The sequence below is a fragment of the Pezoporus occidentalis genome, unplaced genomic scaffold (genome assembly GCF_034315485.1).
Source record: "Pezoporus occidentalis ecotype Australia unplaced genomic scaffold, CSIRO_AGI_Poc_V1 ctg10, whole genome shotgun sequence".
In the NCBI taxonomy this organism is placed as follows: domain Eukaryota; kingdom Metazoa; phylum Chordata; class Aves; order Psittaciformes; family Psittacidae; genus Pezoporus; species Pezoporus occidentalis.
In genome coordinates this window covers 396,782-420,171 of record NW_026912779.1, presented here as the reverse complement: position 1 = coordinate 420,171, position 23,390 = coordinate 396,782, and the positions used below count along the sequence as shown (strand labels likewise).

Sequence of the window (23,390 nt, the reverse complement as noted above, 5' to 3'; positions counted from 1 at the left end):
GATGGGCTGGTGGTAGGTGGTGGGTGGATATCCACTCACAAGAACAAGAACCGCATGGAGATCTCTGTGGAGAGGGATTTTAGGGAAAGAGGAGAGAAACTGAACAGGGACATATGAGGAGGGAGTGAGGAACGTCACTGCTGATGCGGAGAGCAAAGTCAGGAGACTGCCAGCAAATGGCTTTGCAAGGTCTTCACTCCACCAGGAAGGGCTTCGCTATCCATGTGTTACAAAAGAAAAGGACTGGGAAAGCCCCGTGACCGAGAGCTTCCAGCGAGGGGAGCCCTGCCGGGGATGCACGCAGCTCTTCCCTCCCAGGACTGCAGGACTCCGCCAGGGAAGCGCGCAGGGAGCCGGATGGGTCCCGGCAGGTGCGGGTTTGATGTGGCTCTGTCACAAGCACGTGGGTTACCCCAATGGTGAAAACCAGCCCATCAGGAAAGCACCAAACCCAAAGAAGGGCCACAGCAGAGAGTGTGCACATTAATTTGCTTAGATAAGGCACTGATCCCATAGATGAGCAAACGCACAGCCAGGGATGTAGGGGGAGAAAGATGTGTTTAAAACACATTTTGATTGCATTACACAGCAGGCCTCTACCCTTTTTGGCTTCTATTGTGACTTAATCAAATGCACAGAACTATAGGCAGGAGGAACTGCAAATTTAAATGATAAAAGGATTTCTGGAATTGTTCAGAAAATGAATTAGGAGTATTTGTCACTCAGCAGTGAACGACTACTTGTGAGCCAGGTGACTTTAATACATTGTGATCCACATCAGGCAGGGTACAGAGATGGGTTTGTTTGGATTTTTAAAAGCCAACCCTTTAGACTAACAAGCGAGTGCTCAATCTGCTCCAGACAACGAGGAAACAGCTAAACCAAGGAGGAACTGTCTAAATTTGGTGGCCTTCGCCTTAAAAAGCCAGACTGATGGAAGTCCAGCGGAAGCACACACTTACCGAGCACTGCAGCTGGAAGGGTTTTGTGCTGGTGGTGAAGGAAGCACATGTGATGAGGTCTGGGTCACTGCCTGTGCCCCACTGTGCCAGGACACTGTCCCAGTGCACCGACACGCCGGCCTCCACCAGTGCCTGCCCCACGGCGCCTTCGAGCTCGTTGTTGTTGAGGCACGTCACGTTGGAGCTGAGCGGAGGCTGCACCAGGTGTATGCGGGAGCCAGCGATCCCGAGGGACAAGAGGGCTTCTACCGTGGTGTAAATGTCAATTGTATTCCCATAGACAATGACGTTCCCTGAGGGAAGAGAAAAAGGGGAACAATTTCTAAGATGTACAATGAAAACCTTATTAGTGTAACTGGGATGATAATACCACGGAATTGCTCCCTGTGACCCTCTCACTCCTCTGATGCTATGAAGCAAACAGCGTTACCTAGCAACAGTAGGCAAGATAATTTAGTGAAGAATCTGTACAAAACATCCCACAAAGTAGGCAAGTACTTCACATACAAGTATGACATTCACTCTGCCCCTCTGATTTCAAATTATTTTAATTGGAAATCCTCTAGGGAGGAAAAAAACCCAGCATTTTCATTTTGTTCTCCCCTCCCTCCTCAGTTTTGCTCATTCAAATACCTTACGGGGCGGCTGGATGGATGAGCGGGAGCAAATGAAACACTTCATGCAGAGAAACCCCACAAACTGTGGGAAGACCAAGTTTAGAACACAAACCTGAGGGACGCTTCTGACCAGTACGTATGAAAACAGGGACTGGGTACAGGCTGGGTGGAGAATGGATGGAGCAGCCTGAGGAGGACTTGAGGTGTTGGGTGAGAAGAAGCTCCCCATGACCCGGCTTCAGTGAGCGCTTGAGCCCAGACCCCCCCCATGTGCTGGGCTGCACCCCCAGAGCGTGAGCAGCAGCTCAGGGAGGGGATCCTGCCCCTCTGCTGGGCTCTGGGGAGACCCCCCTGCAGCCCTGATCCAGCTCTGGGGCAGCAGCACAAGAGGGACGTGGAGCTGTTGGAGCGAGGCCAGAGGAGGCCATGGGGATGCTGCGAGGGCTGGAGCAGCTCTGCTCTGGAGCCAGGCTGAGAGAGCTGGGCTGGGGCAGCCTGGAGAAGAGAAGGCTCCTGAAGGGGAGACCTGAGAGCAGCTCCAGTGCCTGAAGGGGCTGCAGGAAAGCTGGAGAGGGGCTCGGGACAAGGGCCTGTAGGGACAGGCCAAGGGGAATGGCTTGAACCTGCCAGAGGGGAGACTGAGATGAGCTCTTAGGCAGAAGCTCTTCCCTGTGAGGGTGCTGAGGCGCTGGCACAGGGTGCCCAGAGAAGTTGTGGCTGCCCCATCCCTGGCAGTGCTCAAGGCCAGGTTGGACACAGGGGCTTGGAGCAAGCTGCTCCAGTGGAAGGGGTCCCTCCCCGTGGCAGGGGTTGGAGCTGGAGGAGCTTTAAGGTCCCTTCAACACAAACCAGGCTGGGGTTCTGTGAATGTTCTAAAGAAAAATCAGTGTAGAATTGTAGAAGATGTTTCAGGAACAGCGTTTTGCCGACAGCAGCAGCAGCTGCCTCCAGAGCAGTGACTGCAGAGCAGTGACTGCAGCCAGAATGGGACAGAGAGGCGACACTCCTCAGAGTGTGACTTTTGGCAGCATGTGTTTCCCTGCAAGGCACTGAAGCCAGCAGTGATGAGCAGGTAAGAGTGCCTCATGCCACTGGCTTGTGTGTTTGTCTCAGCACTGGTATTTATGCTCACTCCAAGTGGTAGCATCCCCTATAAACTACATTTTATTATTTTATAGGCTAACCTGCTTTCACTGGGACCATGTTTTACTGCATGAGACACAGGGCAATACTAAGCACAGCATCCACAAGCTCCAGCAACCAACAATATTAATAAAGGTTGTTTACAGATGTTCTGTTATTCCCCTTTGACTGCCTACAGGGTTATTTTATTTGTCCATATCCGTTTGACTACTTGTAGCTGACAAATAAATATACTTCTTCCTAACTGCCAGAGGAAAGAACTGCCCCATGGATAGACCTGCTCAGGAATGACAGGAAGCGTATTTCTGCTGTTCACACCAGCACCCAGAGGGACAGAACGATTTTACCTGCAAATGTATTAACCTGAAATCATAAAAGCAACACAGAACATGTATGAGACATGATAATGGGAATTCCCTTCAATATGTACATTGCTAGTCTGACTTCCCAAGCCCAAAGAGCCCTTTCTGTGGCATGCCCAGCAGGATGTCTGTCTGTGGGCAGCACTGTCCTCAGGAGAGCACCAGAAGAGAAGGAAGACATAAGGTTAACCCTTTTTTCCCACTGCTGCAGCAGGGTGCAATGCAAGAAGTGAACAAGCAGGACTAGTGGTGAAATTCAAACTTTGATACCCCCATATTTAGTAATCTGATGTGCTAACAGTGCAGTAAGAACGTGGAGCTGACAGCCCCACATCATTTACACATTCCCAACCAGTGAAAACCATGAGCATCTGAAGAGGATGCAATGGCTGGGAGAGGGGACTGAGAGGTGTTCTCCAGACTCAGAGCCTAGCAGAGGTCGGTTCTGGCTCCAAGCAGCAGGTCTGGGCACCTGAGGTGCCTCTGCCATTGGGCAAAGCCAGGCTCCCTGAGGGGCAGCTCAGTTGCTGCATGGCACACGCTCAGTTCCATGTTGGCATTTTGTGTATCACATCAGATTCCAGCCTGGCATTTCCCAAGGAAAATTAACATTCTGGTTTATATGGTAATAACAAATAGAGCTACATTAGCTGAAGGAAACCATTGCTCCTTTACTGACCTGTAAATCAGCAGTTTATGGTTTCTGCTTATTACAATATTAGTGGCTTTTTAGATTACAGAGCTAGTAGTGTAGGAACTACAGATATTCATTACAGACTGAAATTATGTTCACTGGACAGACAGCAGTTCCTCAGCATGCTTTTATTATTTAACTACATGAAAATGTATCTGCGAGTAAACGTAATAATCTTCCATGGGAAAAAGCAGCCATAAATAAAGCTGGTTAGAATAGTTGTACCAGTCATTGCTAGACTGCCAGCGCTGTGCAGTGCGGGCTCATTCATCCTCCACAAGTGGAAGCTCAAGATTTCACTGACCCCAGCATGACCCGAATCTCTTTAGTTTGCAAAAGCTACAGGAGAGAACCAGTTTTAGCTGCAGCATCAGTGGCTCTGGTCGGTGATTCATGCACTGGAATGTTAATGCGAGAGTATTCCCACAAACACACTTTTAATAAGGCAGTAACTATCTCTAGGTAAAGAGAAAAAATAATTGCTCCATTTGGGGCCATTAAAGCAGTTTTGTTCCTTACTTCCCTTCCATCCCACTTTTATCTTCATGGAAAGCGCAGCGCTGACAGGGGCTGGATTCCAATCAGTCACAACGACAGCTATGACAGCTCCATGCATTAGGCTCCAGGGTTTCATCAGGGAAAGGCCCTTCCGGAGCCGCCACCATTCCGTCCGGGACAGAGGCTTCCAGCCTGCCACTGGGGCCCCACGGCAGCTGGAGGAGGAGCTGGCGGTGGCAGACATGGCTCTTGGAGCCACCCTTGGTCTCATCATCCCTCGGGAGCCCCGTGGCTCCACCACAGTGCGCACACACCACTGCCACCACCACGTGCCATGTATGGGGTGATCCTGCCCTACTCACAGCCCCCAAACCAGCCCCCACCAGTTCCACCCACCCAGGACGCAGCAGTACATGGTGCTCAGTGAAAACCCAGCTCTAACTCTTGATCTGGAGAATTTCAGAGGTGAAAAGTAAAGGCAAACGTCCACCTTTGGCCAGCGCACTGCAGCGGCAGCACAGCCCGCAGACAGCTGATGGACTTCCACATCAATTGCTGGGCTCCACAGGAGCTCTGCCTCTGCACCTCCATGAGCCTGTCACCTATTACTGCCCCTAGAAGAGGCCAGGGGCTGAAAAGTGGACTCATTTTCAGAAAGAGCAGGGATCTTGGATGCAGCCATGACCAAGCTGCGAAGAACAACGTTCGTAACAAATAGAGCTGGAAAAAGAAGCAGGGTGAGGAGGAACAGAAATGGAGATTGGTGGAGAAGGACTTGTCCAGCTGGGCACTCTTCATAGCTTACATCTGCAGCACCAGAGAACACAAAGTGGGAAGAGCAACGAAGGGGAACCAGAGCCAGAGGCAGCATGAGGACAGAGGGGTCACATCTCCCACAGAGCATGTCTCCAAAAGGTCCCTCCAGAATGGACTCATTGGGAGTTGTGGATATACCTTGTAACTGAAGACAGGATGGTCCCTAATGAAAATCTGCAGCTTTACACCACACCACCAGTCAGCAGCAATAATGAAATTACCACAGAATCCCAGCCTGGTTTGTGCTGAAGGGACCTTAAAGCTCCTCCAGCTCCAAGCCCTGCCATGGGCAGGGACCCCTTCCACTGGAGCAGCTTGCTCCAAGCCCCTGTGTCCAACCTGCCCTTGAACACTGCCAGGGATGGGGCAGCCACAGCTTCTCTGGGCACCCTGTGCCAGCGCCTCAGCACCCTCACAGGGAAGAGCTTCTGCCTAAGAGCTCAGCTCAGTCTCCCCTCGGGCAGGTTCAAGCCATTCCCCTTGGCCTGTCCCTCCATCCCTTGTCCCAAGCCCCTCTCCAGCTTTCCTGCAGCCCCTTCAGGCACTGGAGCTGCTCTCAGGTCTCCCCTTCAGGAGCCTTCTCTTCTCCAGGCTGCCCCAGCCCAGCTCTCTCAGCCTGGCTCCAGAGCAGAGCTGCTCCAGCCCTCACAGCAGCTCCATGGCCTCCTCTGCATGATGATTAATTTTAATTTAGTATTAATAAACCAAAGGTGCATTTGCCCCCAGCAGCAGAGGTGCTGTAAGGCCTGAAGAGCAATCCCCAGGCGCTGCTTCCACCGCGTTCCTGCACAGGGATACTGCAGCACATTCCAGGACTGGGCACACAGGGATTTACATAAAAGAGTAGGAGCAGCAAAGAGGGAAGCCCAACAACCTCATCTCTCTATGCAAACACAGCCGTGCCTGTTGGCAGGACATGAGGTGAAGCACTGTGGGCAGGGCTGGGGTCACTGGGACTGCTGCACAGGCTCCATTTGCCTGCCTGAGGCCAGGACACTGCTGGAGGAAAGAGTGAGCGGAAGCACTGTCATGTTTGCTGTCTCCTGTCCGGATCATTGCAAGACTTGGAGTATGATAAAGAAACTTCCAGCGTCTCGAGGACCTCCCTGAGGGTCTGTCAAGCCGAACATGAACCTTGTAGACCTCACCAAGGAGCCCCCATGTTCTCCATGAACGAGCCAGGTGACCTACACCCTTAGGAAACTGCTCTTGCTGCACTCAGCAGGAGCTTTCCACGAGGCCAGCTTTCCTGCTCTGAACTCCATCCTTCCCCAGATCCAGCACACGGAACCAACATTACATGAACAACTCTCTTCCGTAGCTGAAGTTCAGCTCAGAAGCCTGGATGATTCCAGGTATTTTCACAGCATACACTTTCAGTGCCTGAACTAATGAACGTATGGAGCTGGGGACAGGCTGAGGAAGGGCAGCAGTGGGGGACATCTGCAGAGATGTGTGATTTTAAGGGTTAAAAAGGAAATATTGGGATCGTCAGTTCTGTGTGAAGGCCTGTAACGGCTGTAACCCAATACAAAGAACCCCCTTACAAATTTAGAGCTGATTTCTTTGTGTTATGCCTCAAATCCAGATATTTTGCTATATAGAAAAACACATCCACTAATTAAATTATTATTTAATTGGCTAATTAATGCCTCCAGCCAGATTTGCATTTGGGACTCATTCTGGTTTATATAATAATCATAGCTAATCAATTTATCTCAAGCTTTTCTTTCCGAGCTACACATGTGGGTATGAAAAATGACAACAAATGGTAAATTCATCTGGAAAACAAAGCTCAGCAGATGAAAGGCTTTGTTAGAATTAACCAAGCACCAACTGCAGCATGGAGTTAAGGAAACAATGAGCCCAGGAAACACTGCTGTGGGTGTGTGAGTGTCAATGCAGGCACTCACCTTCCGCGTTGACAATGTGCTCTCTCAGCCACCGCGCTGCCTTTGCGCAGTCCTGATTGTCATTGAGAGTAAAATGGTTGGAAGGGACCTTCCCTGTGTATCTCTGTGGCCACTCGCTCAGGACTTCTCTGGTAGTTGGGAGTTTACGGATATCTGCTCCAGTGGGAGATGGGACCTGGAAGAAATGAACGGGTGAGTGAATACATGGAGTGTATCTCAGAGAACTGCTACGAAGGGTTTTCAATACCAAGCACACAGCCTCAGGGTGGCTGTCCTTGCACATCCTCACCCCTGCTAACATTCAGCAGTAGCACACCCACCGGGGGCCACAGAGAGCCCAGATTCGTGCGAGCCTGAGCACACACACGCAGGTACACGTGTGTGCACACCCCATACTGCCTCTGGGATGGCGGTGACCACTTCAAAGGGTGGTGCTGGCACAAGGGAGTAACAACACAGGCAAAACGAGTGAAAGGACTTCACAGCAAACAGCAGAAACATGTAACTACGTGCCCGAAGGATCTCTGTGGTTATCTGGGTAACATATACCTTTAAATGACACTCAGAAAGCCTGTGCAGCACAACTGCCTCCATCTTTCAGCATCAAAAATCAACTTCCTAAAATAAGAGAGGTTTTGTCCCAAAGAAAGGGACCAAGCCTGCTTGATGGTTGAAATGCCAGCAGCAGTGAGGTGTTATTTGTATAATGATACTTTACAGTAACAAATCAATCTGAATTCTATAGAGCAAAAAAGGGAGTCTCATCTACAACTCTCACAGCACCAGCAATTAAAGTCCCGAACAGTGTTCTCACTGCCCCTTGGATCAACTGAAATACTATCTGGCCATATAAAACCAGGCATGACATCAAAAGACTGACCTAGCCAACAAGTAAATCCTCTTAATCATAATGAATAATGTTAGGGATTAATTTGACTGTGTACCAAATAAGGGACAACTTAGGATGGACTAGAGCAATGTGTAATACAACAGAAACCAGACGATAAAAGTAATTCCTTCCTATTTTTTTGTAGCGCTTAAAAGTGAGAATAGATGACATTAGGTCTTCTTCTTGAAAGCAGATAAACCCCAGGTCTTGCCTTGCTTCTTTTCTCCAGTCTAGTTACTTCCCATAACTTACTCTGCCAGTCAGGGTTACCTCTGCACTTCTTTTTATAGGAGCACTTAACATCATTCAGACCACACTTCAGCTTTTGGTTGTCCCTGGACAGCAAATGTGGATTGCTGCTTAAAGTGGCTCTACTCTGCAAAGCAATTACCGAGAACCCGGGGTTTCCTTGCTCCCCAGGCCTGTTGCACTCATGCAGGCCAAGCTTTCACTGCAGGGCTGAAGACATTCATGTTTGTGACTTCTGGTGAACAGCACTGCAAAGACCTGTAGACACACGCTCAGTGTGATCTCCTGATTTTACAGGCAAAATCCCTTGCTCATGCCAAAGCCAATCACTCAGGCAAAACCACTGCAGGCAACGGGGCTACACAAAAGGCATCCCAGGCTGGGTTCCTTCCAAGTTGAGGACAGGAGATGAGCTTGATTCCACATTTCACATGAAACTAAGGATCTGCTTCGATGTCACTGGAAACTTGGCTGTGTGCTACAATAACACACAGCACAATGTGCGTGCGCTGGCATGGTCATGGGGTGAGATGAGTAATTAATCTGATAAGGAATTCTTTCCATCACCAAAACGGTGATGATCAAACCAGTGATTAAACAGTGCTGGACCATCTGGAGGCAAGTCTCCTTGTGAAGACTGGGACCATGCGTCAAGTGGGCCGGTTCAGCGTCATGGTGGCAAACACACTGGCAGCCTTGCTTAGTACCTGATGCTGAGCAGTGACATTGCTCATAGGAAACTCTGGAAAGCCACATTTCCCATTGTGCAGCCACACTGGAACAGCACAACCTGCTGCACCCATGGGCTGTGGACTCGCTCAGCACCACTGCTCTGCTCAGCACAGAAACACTACTCACTGCAACAACTGCAGACACACACACCTCACCTGGTACTGTTGTCCTGCACACAGCACAAGGTAGTCGTACGGCACTCTCTGCTCCTTAGAAACCACCACGTATTTGGCAGCGCGATTGATGCTGGTCATTTTACCCACCACGACGTTAACCCAGGAACGAAGTGACATCTTTGCATGATCTTCATCATTAAAGCAGTGGCTGTGAAGGGAGACACTCCGTGAGTGACATGAGCTGACAGCAGGCATTAGACGAGATCAGTCCGTATGGAACACAGTTACACACTGACTGCTCTCTGCTAAACCCCAACAACCCCTCCCAGCACTGGGCCCTACAACCACATCATGTAAAAACAAAGTCACAACTACATGCTTTATCTGCTTTTTCTTTGCAGGCTCCTCCAAGGAAGAGACTTACGCTTCACAGGCCCTGGTGGCATTTTAACATCCGTGTTCTGAAGTATTAGCATGAAAACTTTGCAGATACCCTAGAAGCCAGGAAAGCAGCCCTCAGAGCTGGGAGGAAAGGCAGAGAGCTCCAATCTTCTCTTGGTGACCCCTTCCCGGCTGAACTGCTCCAAAATGCAAGAATGAAGAACCCTGAACACATTCTGATCTGGCCCCCTGCCCCAAACAGTCAGAAGTCTCTAAGATGCAGCTCAGCTCGTATGCTGGATGAACTGAACAGTAACGGGGGAGAAGAAGGAACTTTGCCATAGGCTATCCAAAAAAGCACAGAACTAGACAGGAAATGAGACACAGAAGCAGTGCAGATGTGAAAACACCAACCTGCACTAATTTGCAGCTGAACAATTTATTATTCTTCATGAAATGGGGAAGGAACTTTTATAATTTCAAAGCAATCCTCTTCATTGTGAGGCAGGGAACCAGAGGAAGGTTTGTGTGTTCTAACTGCAGAGCCCTGCTCCATGGGACAGCTGGGGTTTCCAGGGCCCCTGAAGGTTTTACAGACTGGGAGTTGTCCAAATGAGCAACCTCGACAGGAGCCTGATCTTTCGGGTGTGCAGGTTTTGAGCTCAGCTCTGGTGCTGTTAACTCAGTGTCGGTACCAGGCCACTATGGAACCTGAAACCACTTGTGGATTTCCAAAGCCTCACACAGCACCTACGTTTGCAGCTCTCAGATTTCAGCAGTGTTTCAGTGTAAACTGTCACACATACTCCACTCCTGGGTATGATGGAAGTATCAGGGACGCTGCTACTTAAAAAGCCAATTTTGAAGCAAAATCTGAATGGAACGAACCCTCTTTCAATGCCTCAGCAATGAAAATTACAATTATTTCCAAAGGTCTGTCCTGCCTCAGAGCATGCCCCCCTTCCCAAGCCAGCAAATACCAGGATGTTTATTTATTTCTGCATTTGTACTATCCTCTTCTAATAGACTTCTGGGAAGACAATGATTCCTGAAGGTAAAACACTCCCATAAGAGCTACAACAGACACACCATTATAAAACACATGGAGGAGCAGAGAAATCACATCTTCATGTTGTGGTTTAAGCCCAGCCAGTAACTTTAGCCGGTAACTTTAAAGACAGCTGGGCTTAAACCAGGACACTTCAACAACGTCTGTTGTGACTCATGAAGATCATGGAGTCTTGCAAGAGCCCTGCATTTTCATACAGACTGCTGCTGGCCATTCTGCAACCCAGTGCCTTCTGATACAGAGAACCTAAACCAGGCAGAATTCTGTTCAATCAGGTTCTTGCAGTAGGACTGAAGAGTAATGCTAAGACCAAACCCATTTCTGCCTTTGCGAAGGGATGAATCTGTGGGATCTAGCAAAAAAGAGTGCAACAGGCTTGAAGCAAGGCAAAAAGATGAATGGCTGGTGTCCCACAGACGTCTGGTTTATGAGATGAGTGACATGGCAAGAAGATGGAATTTGCACACCTTGGGTGAAAGGAAGCTGGGTCTCACCCCTGCCAGCACTTCAGGCCTGTGTGAGGATGGCCAGTGAAGAGATCCTGCACTTTCTCCAGTCTGTGATCTGAAGTCACTGCAGAAGAAATGCTCCATCTACCACACAAAGCTCACGGCCATGCAGAGGCTCAAGAACTTTACTTTCTATCGATACTGAGTGATGAAAAACATTCCCCTTTCTTCCACAGGACTACCTGGACTGCGATATTAAAGAGAAGGGGACTGGGCTCGTGGTGAAGCATCTGATCCTGTATACTGCACCAGTGCTTGCAGTGGTGCTGCTGCAGAGTCACAGCACTGGCAACTGCTCTTTGCTATGAGCAGCAGCACACACGTTCTGAAAGAGCTGAGTGCTGTGCATTAATTGTGGTTACTGAGCTCCAGCACTATCACACAGGATGCCACAGACAAAGCTGCTTCATGGCCTGAAGAATTTTAGGACAGAAGGCCTGGGCTTTCTGAGGCGCTCTGCATCCTCCGTACTCACAAACAGCAGAGGCAGTAAGTAAGGGAAGAAAACCACTGACAATCTGAATTGTAATCAGGCACACATCTATAAATAAAGCGGACATCAAGGACAGCTGAGGGGTTTCAAAAGCACCTTTATAATTGAGGAGCTCAGCTCCCAGGAGACTGGCACTCCAAAATCACAGGGATGCTTTCAAAAGCTCACACCCTGCAGAGTTCAATTTTCACTCTTAATCTGCTTTCAGATTTTACCAGCTAATTCTGGTGAGGCAGAGATGAAGCACAAGTTTCCATCAGGAAGGATGCTCTGTTGTTGCAACCCTTTTTTACAGGATATGTAGGAGAAAGAGCACATGTGTTTATGCGAGCATACAGGCCCTTCATTTACTAGTTAAACACACCGCTTTCTGCAACAAAAAAATCAATTCAGGTAACTATTTATAAAAATTCCAAAGGAGATAAGGTGGTTTTAAACAGGCTCCCATCACACCACCCTCGTGTCTTTGTTGAGAGTTCATTTTTAAAGTGCAGCAAGCAGAGAGTTGTTTTGCCATTTGAAAAGCTGGCCCTTTAGTGCGTTGCTGCTGACTTAGTGAAAGATTTGGTAGAAACCAATGAGCAGGTTCCAAAGAGTCACACTGCAGATCTAAATAACTTGTACAAAGCTCATTCCCCAGCTATTCAAAATAGCGAATTCACTTTGATTCTATCCTCCTGAAGGTCCAGGACAATCACGTTCCTTTCCACAGCGAGGATTCCCAGACGCTATTCCAAAGTACAAAATACAACCATCAAACCAAATGTACTGAATTTAAGGGGGGATTCTGTAGTGTGGGTGTTACTGAGCTAAGATTTTATCCTACTGAACACAAGATATTTTACTTACTGGCCAATGAGGGAGCTTGTGGAACACCCGCTCCCAGCCACAGGCAGTGCTGTCCTGTGTCACAACCTCCCCTGCAGCTCCTGAGCACCAGTGCTGTGGCTCTGCCAGCCCAGGAGTGTGCAGGACAGCACCTGAGCTGGGCTGGAGGCACACAGCTCAGTGACAGGCACACAAACAGCTCACAAGCAGCAGAACTGACTTATCAACAGCAAGAATCCTAAACTTCCCCTGTACACTCAGCAGTCCCCACTGGTGACAGCACCTCACCACATCACCGGTCACACTGCTAATAGTAATTCTTGTCTGTTTGGTCAGCATTGCTTGGAGCAAACCCCATGAAAATTAAAAGCTAAGTAAAGTTCTAAAAGCAAGCATACATCTTGTGTCATTTTTCTTTAACCTGGAGATCTAAACAATCTAAAAAGTCTTGGGAAGCCAAGACCAGTGTCCTGGTGTAATAAAATGGACTGCTGTCCTGAAGTTACTGCTCTAGCAGTCATTACACTCAACTCATTTCACAGGTGAATGCATGGTGTACAGACAGACTGGGTTGTTTTGAGGCTGTCTATGTATCTATCTAAAATTGAGGACAAGCTCACAGAGCATTACAAAGTGTCACGTTCTCCTTTGAAGCTATGGCACTGTTTAGATCTGAAATCAAACCTGTTAATCAAAAATGCTCTGTGTCTGGAGCCTGGTGGGTCTTTTCCTGGGAGCCCGTGAGTTGAAATCAAGGTCAGGTTGTTGAACTGCAGACGTGGCCTGTGGAAGGAAACCAAAACACCATGGTTGAAGCAGGGCCAGCTGCCAGGCTCCGGCTGGTAGAAGCATCACCCAAGTGCACGTCAGTGCGTGGTCATCCACTGTACGGCCAGCACCCAGCACAATCTGTCCTAACCCTGACAGTATTTAGACTCTACCATGTAACTAACAAGCTGTTCCTTACGGCAGGACTTACCTGGGAGACCGCTGAGCCTGCCCAAACACCCCTGGTAGCAGTGGGAAAGGAAAACCAATCGCTGACAGTGGGAATTGGTCTGCTTCCTGTGCTGGGCCTGCTGCAGCTAGGAGGGCACGTCAGAGGAACAGCGCAGCCTTTAGTTCCATATTCAGGAGGATACAGAAAGCAATTCCTTTACATGGGGCACGTACAAAGTGTTTTGTCCTTTTGCTAAGAGGCACGCGTCTTTGGGTACCAGACTACTTTCTAGTTTCATCAAGGGCAGAGTGTGGTGGAGAACCAGGCTGACAGCGTGTTGAACTAAATGTGATCTGACATTTAAAACCAAATAAATATTATGAGTGATTAAGCCTTCTAATCTTCAAGGCTTTCTGTAAGTTGAGTATGGATTGATGCAAATGGTACAAAGGAATCAGAATGTTTTTTATCAACCAATGTTAATTTGTTATTCATACTTTTAAAAAATATATTCAAACAAAGTTAAAGGTCATACTTAAACCAAGGAATTTCAAGGTTATGGCTGCCCCTCTCAAAATGCATATTAATAGTTTAATTCTGGATTATGGATTATCTATGGTAAATCTCCATGCATACGCAGGCCAAGTGCAATGTGATAAATAACCTTCATGTAACAGAGTGCATATATTTATACAGATTATGGGCCTGATTCTCATTTAAATTAAGGTCACTCTGCAGAGGTGGGTGTAAACAGAATCTGCTCTCCATTTATGGCCACATTATGCTGGTTGAGGGATACAAAGTGGTCCTGATGGAAACCCGACTTATCCCGGTCCACTGAGCTGATTCCAAGTGCACAGAATGCCACCCGCACCGGTGCAGCGCTGCCAGCGGGTGCTTGCTGAGCAACTACAACTTCATACACCTCAACAGGATGGCTCCTTGGCAATGGATTTACATGTAATTATGAGGAAAAGAACTACACCAGTACACAAACATGCTGGACACTCCCATCCTGCCTGTCCCCACAGCAGTGAATCAGAGAATCAGGATAACTTGGGTTGGAAAAGACTTCTAGGAACATCAAGTTCCTTTTCAGCTTAGATCTGAAATGACCTCTGCGCATCACATGCTGCATAGCCTCAGGCCAATAGGTCTCCAAGTCCAGGTGCTACAGCAACATGACTTTTAAATTCCATTAACAATATTTAGGATGAAGCAGCAGAATGAGGGTCCTAGGCAACATGAATATGTCTCTTTCATGAGTGCACTGGGATGCACTTTATTGATCTGGTCCCATCCTATTTTCTTCTGCAGATGCTCTACCCCTGTTCAGTCCATACACAGACATCCAGCATTTCCACGGTCATCTGGCATTTGTTCAGTTCTTCCCCACTGAGCGTGAGGCTTCACTTCAGACCTTTCACTCACTGTGATTTACTAACTAATGATTTACTTCTACCTCAGTGCTCCCATGGCATTCCCATAGGCCGCCATGATCCAATGTTTCCCATTCATTAATCCTCTAGGCATCAAAATGTTGATTAGCATCTCCTTAGAAGACTGGGATGAAATGGGTCAGATCTTCCATTCCCATTTTACAGTGAGAAAAATCAGGGCACAAAGAAAATGGGATTAGAGCTGCCAAAGAGGCAAGTGACACTGGGGGCAGAGTTGCAGAGGCCAGAGGCAGGTACCCAGCACTGCCTGTGCTCCAGGAGCTGGGCCGCTGCCCTCTGGGCCCACAAGCACAGCTCTAGGCACATAATGGTCACGTTTTCAGAGAGGTAAAAGTCTTCTTCAGCTAAGAATCAAACTCTACTAAATGGCTAAGCCATGAGTGAAGCTTCATTGTTAAAAACACAGGCTGGAATATGTGAAGATTATCAGAATCTTTAAAGAAAACAAGTAAAACCCACCACTGTCGAGTATTACAAAAGCTTGATCTCAAAACTGTAGCTGGTAATCCTAACCTTAGGATTTTAAATATATATATATAGAAACATAGAACCTATGATTCTATATCCACAGTAAGGATATTGTGACGTGCCAAGACAGCAGATCTGCTTTCCTTAATGAGATGTCTCCAACCATTCCTGAATGATTTTTCCAGTTAATTCTGTAAAATGTGTATTGATGATGAGGATAGCTGAAAACAGTAAATCCTATTGACTGCAACCTATCCAACTTCCATCCCAGTCAGCTTTTATCCCAGAAAACTGATTGGGTGAGACAATAACAGAAGTTAAATATACTGAGACTAGCCCTGAGAAGGCAAATCTGTAGAGATGGTACCACACAGTCCGTGTTTCAATACAGAATGGTTTGTGTTGAAGGGACCTTAAAGCTCCTCCAGCTCCAACCCCTGCCACGGGCAGGGACCCCTTCCACTGGAGTAGCTTGCTCCAAGCCCCTGTGTCCAACCTGCCCTTGAACACTGCCAGGGATGGGGCAGCCACAGCTTCTCTGGGCACCCTGTGCCAGCGCCTCAGCACCCTCACAGGGAAGAGCTTCTGCCTAAGAGCTCAGCTCAGTCTCCCCTCGGGCAGGTTCAAGCCATTCCCCTTGGCCTGTCCCTCCATCCCTTGTCCCAAGCCCCTCTCCAGCTTTCCTGCAGCCCCTTCAGGCACTGGAGCTGCTCTCAGGTCTCCCCTTCAGGAGCCTTCTCTTCTCCAGGCTGCCCCAGCCCAGCTCTCTCAGCCTGGCTCCAGAGCAGAGCTGCTCCAGCCCTCGCAGCAGCTCCATGGCCTCCTCTGGCCTCGCTCCAACAGCTCCACGTCCCTCCTGTGCTGCTGCCCCAGAGCTGGATCAGGACTGCAGGGGGGTCACCCCAGAGTGCAGCAGAGGGGCAGGATCCCCTCCCTGAGCTGCTGCTCACACTCTGGGGCTCTAAGCTCAAGTCCTCACTGATGGGTCATGGGGAGCTTCTCTTCAGTCAGGCACTTAGAATCATAGAATAGTCAGGGTTGGAAAGGACCTTAAGATCACCCTGTTCCAATCCCCCTGCCATGGGCAGGGACACCTCACACTCAACCACGTCACCCATATCTATATATATACACATACATATTCATATATACACATATTCATATATACACATTCATATACACACACACACACACATATATACAGGCATTTAACTCCAAGGCTGAAAGCAACAGGCAACCTGGGGGTGCTCAGCCACGGTTATGTTCAGGCACCGGCACAGGGAGGTAATGGCTCTGAGGGGTCTGAGCAGTGGCTGTACACACATGGCCACACTCTGTGCCATCCACCCCACTGCTCCATGAAGCAGTGTTACTTCTAGGCTAAGAAAAGGATGGCTTGTTTATTTATTAAGGCATTTGATGCCTTCTTGCTGCCTACAATCTCTTGATAACAGAAAACCACCAAAGGCTCTGAGAAACAGGCAGTGGCTGTAGGAGAGTGAACGTCTTCTGAGCGTCTAATACATAAATTGATGCCTAATATGAAGTAGGGTAAAAGCAGAGGTTCCTGTTTGGTGGGAAAGTCTTCAAGTTAAGAGCCTGATCGAAAGCAACATAAACCAAGTGCACCTGCATTTTAGAAGCAACTAATTCCAGCAGGGATTCATGTTGCTGTGGATACAGAGGGAAGAACAGCTCAGAGATACTGGTAAAGCAGGGAGGGATTAGAGTATCTAGGGAAATAAGTAAAAGGTATTGGGTTTCATTGCACAGCTTTAGAGGACAGCTACAAAAAGAGTTTAAACACCCTTGTCCTTGAAATAAAATGGGACTGTCAGTTTACTGTGAGCATAAGCAAAGGCGCAAACACAGAGTTTTAGTACAGTACTTGAATATATAGAGAGATCTGTGTCTGTATCTCCTGCAGTTCGAACCTCGCTGTTCCTTGCCGCGTTTGTGGATTTTTTGCCTCATGGTTTGCTACCTGTTGTTTTCCTTGTGCGCACCGTGTAATGCTGGAGGCTGAGATGGAGGAAAGAGCCTGAGCAAATGATTTAATTAATTGCTCTCATTAAACCCTTCATTATCACAACTAATCACGGTCAAATCTCTCCTGTTACAACAACAAACTGGGTGACGCCTGTGTGTGAACCCAAGCGCTGCACTCAGCTGGAACAAAGCATCGCGCTCCCTGTGCCTGCAGGCGTTGGGGAAGGCTGGGATAGAGCAGGGGACAGAAGTGAATGCTTCCCCTGGCTCCTGACTCCTGTGGGCACAGCTCTGTGGCACAGCCTGCAAACAGTAAGGTTACTGTCCTCAATCATAACCTACCCAAAAGCCAAGTCCTGAGTATCCTGTACCCTCAGCTTCACTCAGCTCAAGATCGTTCCAGAAAGGGCAGCAAAGAGTCTCTTTCCAGCACTAGATCCTGAATGCTTGGATGTGATCAGGTCTTGCACTAACGAAACTGAGAGACCTGAGCAATCTGTCTTGCAACAAAGGAAGGAACCTCAGGCTTGGAGTGGGAAGGAAAGAGCCCAGAGCAAAGGAGGAGCAGCAGAGAACCAGGCGGGACACTGTGTGCGCAGGGCACAGGAACGCCATGTGCCCGGTGCCAGTCTCCGGGGACAGGCGGATACAGACCCTTCTCCTGTTCCCGAGTAGCACAACAATTTATCCCAAGCAGGAAGACCAGCACCCAAACACTCCAACCCCACGGCAGGCGGGATGTGACCTCCAGAGCGGGCTGCTCCAGAAGGAGAAGATCTTTGATCTATTTTCCAGCTCTATGCAAGCCCCACACAGAATTGCTCAGGTGCACAGAGGCTGCTGCTCCGAGGAACAGCACGCCCCACTCGCCCATGTTTTCACCAAGCATAAACTCACTCCTCAGCACTGGAGCCCGGGCTAGCAACCTTTAGGAGCACAGTGTTTCCCTATTGCCACGGTACTAAATTGCTCCTGTTTGCTTGGACAGCGCCCGCTGCTTCTGCTGGCAGAGCTGGAAAAGCCTTTCCCTCCCTGCACTCCCACTCCCGGGGCAGCTGCACTGGACTCAGACAAGGAAGAATCCACCCAAAGTTGAGTATGAAGCTCTGTGAAAACCCAGCAAGAACCATCCCCCTGTGGGGTGCAACACGGAGCTGTTCTGGTGGCATGAGGGCTCTGGCCAGCCAAACAGCACTTGGGCATCAGGCTTTTGGTACCAGCAGCAGCAGAAAGGGTTTATGGTTTGTATCAACAGTCAACCAAGAACCTCATGTGAGTGCATCAGTTACAGCCCCCAGAGCAGGACTGTGGCTTAACTGCAGTGTCCATCGGTGAGTTATAGAATAGAATCATAGAATGCTTTGGGTTGGAAAAGACCTTCAGATCATCCAGCTCCAGCCCCCTGCCATGGGCAGGGATGCCTCACATTAGACCAGCTTGCTCCAAGCCCCTGTGTCCAACCTGGCCTTGAACACTGCCAGGGATGGGGCAGCCACAGCTTCTCTGGGCACCCTGTGCCAGCGCCTCAGCACCCTCACAGGGAAGAGCTTCTGCCTTATCTCTAACCTGAATTTCCCATTTCAGTTTGACCCCCTAATTATCCATAATTATCCCCCTGTAATTACGAGTGAACAAAGATAAACCAGTTCTCCATTGGATCAAGGTAAGGAAAACGTGCTAAGATTGTGAATGAATTTGCTCAGTGAAAGAAGGGGTGACAACAAAATCTTTACAGGGACACTTCTCGGTGCAAGGGTCAAGAAAAGGGTTTCTACATACTCATTTGTTCTAAAACCTGTGCCCATGGTGACTCTTCCTCCAAGACCAGCAACAGACACGTTGAGACCACCACCAACTAAACTGGAAAGGCAAGTAAATCTAATTGCCAGTAACTCCCATTTAACCTGACTGCCACTGAGGACACCAGGGGACAGATCAGTCACTGCAGTGGGCGAATTCACATCTTCTCCCCAGAACAGGACTATTTCCATTCAAGACAGGCCCAACATGGCTGCAATTCACCATCCTCTTTCATTTCAGAAACACTCTCCTGAAGTGTTCACAAGAGATTAAAAGTGTTTGCTTCTGACTTTGATTTACCAACATTCAAGATGCAATTTCTTTAAAAACCAAAGAGCCACTTCTTTTCAATGGCACCTCAGCAGAATAGCTCTTCATGTCGCAGGTCCCTCCTCCTGACACACCACCACATCCTCCCCTCAAAAACTCACATTTTGATGGAAAGTGCTTCTATCAAAGTACTGCTTTTCCAGAAGCTCCCCACCAGGTTTAGCAGTGATTGACTTCATCAGATGCTGCATTCTCAAGAGCAGCCTTAAGGCCAGACCATGAAAGCCACCACTGCCACCGCTGCCAATAGCTTAGCAAGAACCCGTTGAAAAACCAGGGAATATTTCCTCTGAGCTTTGGCTCACACCCCTCAAGGGTGCTGTGAGTGTTCCTCTCCCTGGCTGGCAGCAACTCCTCATCTCTCTGGACTCTGAACTTGACGGCTTGATTCTACATAGGACGTGGAGGCACCTCCTTGTGTTTCAAGCCCAGTGCCTCCTATCACAAGACCAAAAAACCCAACCCAAAGCCAAACTTCCCATAACGTTTTCAAGCACCATTTTTAAGATAATTACATTTGTCCCCACTATGCTGCTGGAAGATGATGTTCTCTTTCCCACGGTGAACTGCACTGAGAAGTGCTACAAGCGCCAACTGCCTTGGGGTAGCAAAGTGCAAACAGACGATGGCTCATCTGCCATCCCCACTGCAGGTTTCTCTCTCAGAAATGGGAGTGTTTGCTCCGGAGCTGCAGCACTTTCAGGATCGAGCTTCTCAAAATCAGTGTGCCAAAGTCCTTGCAGTATGAATTGCGTGACCCAACAGGAAGATCTGAGAGCTCTTTCCTTTCCCATACACCACACACGGTCATTCAGACACATCCACACACTTGCGGGGGAACACCCACAGCTACCAAGTCTACCCGATCAGCCCCACAATCCCAATGTAAGTTGGCTTTGAGCTTGACCAAATCAAAGCACCATCCAAGCACTGCTTTACTGAGAGCATTTCCTTACTAAAATTTCAATTTCCATTCCATAAATGTTTCAGCATTTCCTCCTCTTAAAAGTATAAAACAGGGCAATTATGTTTCTAGACAGAAAATGAGGGGTATCTGATTATGGCCTCGCTAGTTAGTCTCTAGCTGTTTGAATCTAATCACCTGGCAGTTTCAGAATTGCAGTTGAGACACATCAACACCATTTTCCACAGATGAAGATGCCATAAATTGGGCAGTAAAACTAGAATGTGGTTGAAATGTTGCTGTTTTGTCTGCTGCAGGGTGAATGCTTCAGTGCATAACACACAGCATAAATTCCAGCTTGTGAACAGAACATTTTTAATATTATCAGCCAGCCAAGGGATTTTTTATGGCTGCCTATTTACCAGACCCCAGTTTTCCAGGTTATTGCAGAGGACATGAGTATTTTGACTGCGTGGTGTTGCTTGGTGCAGATCTGGCAATGCTGCCTTTACAGGGATGAAGAGTACGCACTTGGAAAAGCACATGGACGTTGGGGGATTGACTTGCCTTGAATTTGAATGGCTTGAGATCAGTACCAACGTTTTTGTCTTCACTCCTGGGCACATTCTGCTCCTGACAGCAGGAGCGGGCAGGAAGAGCAGCCACCCCTGAGAGCTGCATGTCCTGAGGCAGCGCGGCAGCGCTACGGGCTCCTGGCAGACAGCCGGCAGCACCAGGGCCAGGCTGGAGCAGGGCCGCCATCCCTGAGCCCAACATCTGCATGGAGCAGCTGCGGCACTGGGCTCTGGCAGCCGGGAAGGCACAGCTGCCTCACTGGTACTGGTCCCCAGCGGGAGCAGCCCGCGAGGGGCAGCACCACACAGCCTTTGGCCCCCGGCTCTTCACCAGGGCAAGGAGGTGCTTCTCCAGCAGCTCCCCCCCTCGCCGAGCCCTCAGCTCCCATGAAACTGAAGTGACGCCCAGTTACTGCAGAGGTGCCACTGACACCAGGGCCCAGGGCATCCAGCCCCACAGCACGACGTGTCCCAGTTCCCACCACCATGCAGTAACATGGGTACTGGGGCAATCAAACTACAGCTCCACCTACGCCAACCAAGCCCCACTAGGAGGCTGTGCAGCCTGGCTAACACAGCATGCAGCAGAGATTCACCAGCTCGTTGCTCTATCCTGTGCACTCCCAGCTCTCACTGCAATGTAAAGTGCATCAGACTCATCTCCTTCCTGGGACCTGAAGGGTAACCGCATCATTCCAGAAAAGGACCTTAACATTTCAGCTCATCAAGCATTCAGAAAAACCAAGCAAGCACCTTCAAACAGTGATGTTCTGTCAGAGTACATACAGATCTACATGTGACCAGGAATCAAATGTACACTGATCACTAGCGAGAAGGGTCACAACTTAACAGCCAACGGGTCTGAACACTCTTCAGTGCTTCAGAACCAACCCACAGGCAGTTTACAGACAGCTTTGGAGACCTCAGTGATTCCACCTCCACAGCAGCCCTGGGAAACAAACATCAAACAAAGGAAACCAAACATGAACGGCAGAGAAAGGACATCTGCTGCATGGCTTCAGTAGAGCCAGAGCACTCACACGCAGTGTTTGCACTTGGAATGCTGCTTTGTTTGCTCTGACCCGCACTGATCAGAGCACGATGGGCACCCAGGTTACCTGGCACAGAGCTGCTCCAAGAGCCCAGGAATGCCACCCCCAGTCACCAGGAGGGGTACAACGCACACGGAACAGCATTCTATAGAGACTCCTGTGACTCATGGCAATTCTGAAACAGGCTTTTCACGCGAAAACACTACTTCCAAGACCAGTTTTAAGATGCAACAGGAAGCTGTAAATATTCCTACCTAAATAGTACCAAAATCACCAAATCCTTACAAATTTGATGTGTGAAAGAATAGTTTGGGCTCAGACAAATGTTCACATGTGTTTAAAGGGTAAGTACTTCAATCTAAAATAATCTATTTAAAACTGAAAGCTGTCTCCAAAACAAGAACATAACTATAAACCAACCCCATATCGATGCTAATTGATACCTTTTGGCAGAAGCAGGTCAGTGGCTGCTAGGCAGGCGGAGCTGACCCACATCCTCTCCCCCAGTCTGTGTCTGGTGTCAGTCACTGACAGTGTCCTTTGTGATCCTGACTGCACAACATGGTGAGATATGACCCATCGTATTTACCTCTGTCACAACTTGATCTCTATTCACCAGAAATGATGGAAGGCAACCATATCTGAAGGACATGGGCCCGGTGACACTGAACACATGGTCAACCACAACATTGTTCTGCATTTGCCTTGGTGTGAAAAAAAGACAGTCAAAAGGAAGCACATGTATCTCAATTCCTGCGGCAGAAACAGAGAGTATAAGGCAATGAGGATCACCAAAGCATTCATTACACGTTAGCTCTGTGATCAGCAAGTAAGCACTAACTATTTAATTAGTCAACTAATTAGTGCCAGGCAACATGGAAGCTTCAGATGTTCTCAGACAAATGCAGAGATAAAAAGCCTAATTAAACAGCAAGCGTTAGGTAACCACTGCCAACAGGCCAGATGTGCAGGGCAGTGCGCGCTGCACTGCCGGAGAGCAGCCGCTGGGCTCTCCTGTCACACTCCCTGTTCCAACCCCTGCCATTTCCAAGCTGATCTTTGACAAATTCAGCTCACAACGGGAGACACTGTCCTGCACACAGACACTCACGAGTTTCCTGTGCCAGGTTCCGGCTCTGCCTTAAGAAAAAAGTTCTGGGCTTTGATAAACATGTCCTTTGATCCACTTGGTTTTTAAATGCAATAGTTATTTAAGTGCACCCACGTGGAAAGGGAAATCTATTTCCCAACCCCTCCCACAGCCACCTTCATTTACTGCTGTTTCATGTAGCATGTTATGTAATTTCCAGTGTCCTCAGAGAATAAGTCATTGTTTACAGCAGAGGTTGGATTAAGGAGGTTTTGAGATCATGGATTAAACAGGGTTTTCCCTATAATCAGGAGACAATGCTGCTCTCCACAGCTATATGCAAAGAGGTGGATAAAGAGCTAACTGGTTCACTACAGTGGGACCAGCGACAAGACACTGCTGAGAGCTGCATGCCTGCAGCCGGGGGGCTGCCAGCAGGCCCTGTGAGCAGTCAGCACTGTGAGCACTGTGAGCACTGTCAGCGGTGTGAGCACTGTGAGCACTGTGAGCA

At 48.7% G+C, this 23,390-nt stretch overlaps 1 protein-coding gene across 3 annotated transcripts in view; it reads right to left on the bottom strand.

Annotated features, from left to right (window-relative positions):
* CFAP61 (cilia and flagella associated protein 61) overlaps positions 1-23,390 on the bottom strand; it is a 106,747-nt gene that overhangs the window by 24,334 nt on the left and 59,023 nt on the right. For all 3 annotated transcript variants that reach the window (XM_062608109.1, XM_062608114.1, XM_062608121.1), the window contains 4 exons: positions 12,956-13,054; positions 9,031-9,199; positions 7,006-7,180; positions 963-1,255 (listed from right to left, as the gene is read on the bottom strand). In XM_062608109.1, the coding sequence (XP_062464093.1) occupies positions 963-1,255; positions 7,006-7,180; positions 9,031-9,199; positions 12,956-13,054 (736 nt within the window). The remainder of the gene's footprint in view (positions 1-962; positions 1,256-7,005; positions 7,181-9,030; positions 9,200-12,955; positions 13,055-23,390) is intronic.